The 4,054-nt window shown below is 27.5% G+C and overlaps 1 protein-coding gene across 4 annotated transcripts in view; it reads right to left on the bottom strand.

The window, feature by feature from the left end:
• LOC100159777 (calcium uptake protein 3, mitochondrial) overlaps positions 1-3,735 on the bottom strand; it is a 19,681-nt gene extending 15,946 nt beyond the window's left edge. For all 4 annotated transcript variants that reach the window (XM_001950026.4, XM_008183108.2, XM_008183107.2 and 1 more), the window contains exon 1: positions 3,366-3,735. In XM_001950026.4, coding sequence (XP_001950061.2) covers positions 3,366-3,575 — 210 coding nt within the window. In that variant the 5' untranslated portion in view covers positions 3,576-3,735. The remainder of the gene's footprint in view (positions 1-3,365) is intronic.
• Positions 3,736-4,054: the final 319 nt, after the last annotated feature.

The following is a 4,054-nucleotide window of genomic DNA, read 5'->3' as shown; positions in this document are numbered from 1 at the left end:
CCCATGCTTTTCGTTTTTTGTAATTCACAAGTTTTAAAAATTTTGCAATTTTAGAAACACTTTTAGTTATATCTTGATAACCTTGAAGTTTCATTAAGAAATTGTTTTAAAAGTACACTTATTTTCAACTTTTTCGTTCATGTATTAAGTAGTAGGTATTAAGAAAAGCATGTTTTAAAAAAAAATTTTTTTTTTATTTTATTTTCTACTTTTTAGTGATAACAATAAATTAGAAACAAAGGATTTTTTGAAAGCATAATTTTTTTTATTTACGGTACATTCGAATATTATAAGAAAATTGAAAATAATTTTGCGTATAATCTAAATATAAAATAATATTTCCATCGGTCTTTTGCGCCCTTTTTTTTTTTGTTGCGCATCTGGAGATGACCTCCAGGTACACCCGTCATCGGCGACCTGGTTGTCCAGGTCAAGAATTGACAACTGGGTCATGTATTGTCACCGACCCTAGACCTCCATACAAAGTTTGAGCCTCCTAGGTCATGTAGAAGTGACTTAAATTGAACTCGCAAGATTTGATAACAACAGAAATGAATGAATGAATGAAACATTGCGAGTTAATGAAAAGTATGTAATAATAAAAATAGAAAATTACTTCATAAGTTTAAATTATTTATTTTGTATAATATACGTATTTAAGTATTTTACATACCTAGGTAATTAATTTTATTTTGAAAGGTACATTTTTCAGCGAAAATAACTAGATATTTTAAATATTATGTAGGTAAATACTATTATAGGTATATTAATAATCTTAAATTACGCGGATAAATAATAAATACACAGAAGATTGAAAAGATAAACTCTCTATAAGTATTTTCCAGTTTTAGCATAATATAAAACGTATAATGTACATAGATAATATTATTATTATGATGGAAATATGGAATAAATATTATCACGAAATAACTAAGTAAGATAAACGATCTTCAATAAATGTTTAACTTGACATCCAACTTTTTTTTACTAACTTGCTAGCAGGGCGCAATATTTTTGTGTCTTACTATATTTATGTAAGTAGACCTAAACATTTAACAATAAGGTGACAAGGGGGTAGACCGGCCGAGTTCAGATAGCATCAGTGTTATAAATGGCCGGTTGGTGAGACACCACAGGGTATTTTTGTCGGCTGTTTCATCATTGTTTTTCATTGGTTAATCACAAGCTGTTGTTAACGTAGCATACTGATTTTATTATATCGTTATCGTCATCTTTAATTATGTGTAAATACTTAATACTAACTGGATAAGTTAAATCTCTTGGGGAAAAAAAAACTTTTTAAACATTCCTACTATGATTGCTATACCTTCGTCGACATGCTTTGCATCTTGAAATCTTTTGAACAATAAACATGGAATCTACTCTTTAGATAATTTAGATATACATATAAACATATTATATTGTACTACTATATAGTACTAGTCAATTTTATTATTATAATAAAATTTATAAAAACTATTCAAATCTCAACAAAAAATATCATTTTAGTTTTAAATTTAAATAAATAATACTGACACCATCTGCACAATTTTTTGGTTGGCCACTTTTTTTTCTCTAATTTTTGGAGAACTATTGCTAGACAGAGTATAGAATACTAATCACATTTTTTTTAGGGGGGCACTTAACACCATTGTCCACTGGCTACAGCACTGATACCTAATTATTAAATATATTCATATTACATTGTTGTAAAAAAATTAAGTTAAATCATAAATGGACAAAACATAAATAGTTCAATTAAAAATATTAGACATTTAAAATTAATAAGTAAGTAATAATAAAATAAGTACTTAACTATTTAAGTAGGTGTATATATCACATATATATAATATATATAGGTATGTATATATATAAACAAATTAGTTAATTTAACTTCAATAGTTATTATAAATTAGTTATGAGGTTTTATTAAAATAACTAACATTATAATAATACATAGGTAAGAATTCTCTAATACCGTTTTTAAAACCCATGGTCTATGGAAAAACGCCATATTTTGTACTATAAACATACCTACTATTTTTTATATTTTACCAATTTGTATGGTACATACATAATGATAAATTATGATAGATATGAATAAATATAAATTATGATAAATCCTAGCCCTAGTTATTACTTCTGTAAAACCAAATCCATTTATGTTAAGCTTTATTTTGGTTTTAAGTTTTGCAGGTTACACTGTTAGTGTACAAAGTACATGTTAGTGAAAATATTACAAGATTAGTACAAGAGCGAGAGTTGAGAAGGAGGTTGATATTGTGGGAAGTTAGCAGCCGATCTGTGAGATAGGAAAAGAATTCTGATAATGAATCATTAAAATAGAAATTAGTGGTTGAAAGTAAATAGTAATATTGTATAGTATTTTTCAAATAGCACATAATATATATTTAAGGTAGGCCATGTAATTATTAAGTATTAACTAAAAATTACATCTAATAACAACTAGGTAGGTATCTCATATCTTTCTATGCCAGTGTCGTGTCAACTTTCATTGGCACCCCTAAAAAAGTACATATTTAAACATTTTCCGCCCTTTAAAATAACTTTTGTTGTTCTAGGGCACTTGCCCCATTTGCCCCCCTCATATGTCCATGTAATCATTTTTGTTAGGAACAATGAATATAACATAAAATGTCAATAAATAAGTATTTACCGCCCATTTAAAAGGACCAAAAAAAAATTATCACCTTCAGTATTGTACACTTGCCCTCAAGCCCCAAATAAATACATGACTTTGACCGCTTAAAAGTTATTTTCCTATGCTAGTCCGAAATTTCAATTTTCCCCGCCTATGGTTTAACCTTATTTTCCGGGTTTAAAATTTGAATATTTAATATGGGATGGCGCATTAGTAGTAGAACATTTATTAACTTATGACAAATGTCCACCGTTGAAGTTATTTATTAGAACTCGGTTATTCAAAATTTAAAGAATGGGTAAATGCATAATATATATATCATATATAAGATACATTATGATAACAAGATCTGGTAGTATGACTAATTTATGATAATATACCTATCTACATAATATATGTAGAATTGTAATTTACATTAAAGGTATCAATTATACGTATTTGAAGTTATTACACGTTAAAAATATTCATCTTTAATCTATAGGTGTTATTATAGGTAAATCATAATATAAGTGTAAATTTAATTAGATATTTTCTCTCAACTAACAATATTCTGGTATAGATGCCTTCTTATAGATCATGATTGTGTATTTATGTGTATCAAAATAAAATGTTTTGTAAATTTACTCGCAATCAATAAGAGTTTATCGTGTGTGTACAAAATTGTCAACTTCAATGAAATACATTTGTAATTGGTTTTACTTACATCTTTCTTTGAGTAGGCATACACTTTGAAGTCAGAAGTAAACCCATAAGCTATGATACTTATTATGCCTGCCCCTGTGATCCCAGCAACCTTTGAATAATTTCGAAATAGTTGAGAACCCGTAGAAAATTTACGGCCAACAGAAATATTATTGATTTTATGCAGTTTTGTTAACTGTATGCTACATCTCAACACTTTAGAAGAATTCATTTCTCTAGCAAGTTCATAAACTGTATTTACAATAAACTAAGGTAATACTAATAAGTTAATTTTTATTGCTTACTAAATTTCAGGAATTCAATTAATAAATAATACTAAAAAAGTTAAAATAGTTTGTATAATAATAACATTATATCCGTGCTGAATGCTGATAAATTGATAAGTTTTCTGATATTAAAATGATGATAATAAAACATATGATAGTCTTTTGGTATATTCCAATTACTAGATGGCGATAGTGAGAATTAAATACTAGAATTTACTATAAAAAAACGCTTGCCAAGTCAGGGATCGGTATGTAAACTTTCTTGATTTTTGATGTTTAGAAATGTATTAACTGATATCACATCCAAGTGGTATAACAATTTGAATCCAGAAAAATGTCGGTTTGAACAGCCCCACAAAAAATCATTGTCATTTTCAGTTAGTGAGATAGATCTCCGGAACCGGAGAGCGGAATTCGTTGTTTG

Source organism: Acyrthosiphon pisum, chromosome A2, assembly GCF_005508785.2.
Source record: "Acyrthosiphon pisum isolate AL4f chromosome A2, pea_aphid_22Mar2018_4r6ur, whole genome shotgun sequence".
NCBI lineage: Eukaryota > Metazoa > Arthropoda > Insecta > Hemiptera > Aphididae > Acyrthosiphon > Acyrthosiphon pisum.
The sequence above is the reverse complement of the archived record's forward strand: the minus strand, read 5'-3'. Positions and strand labels throughout refer to the sequence as shown.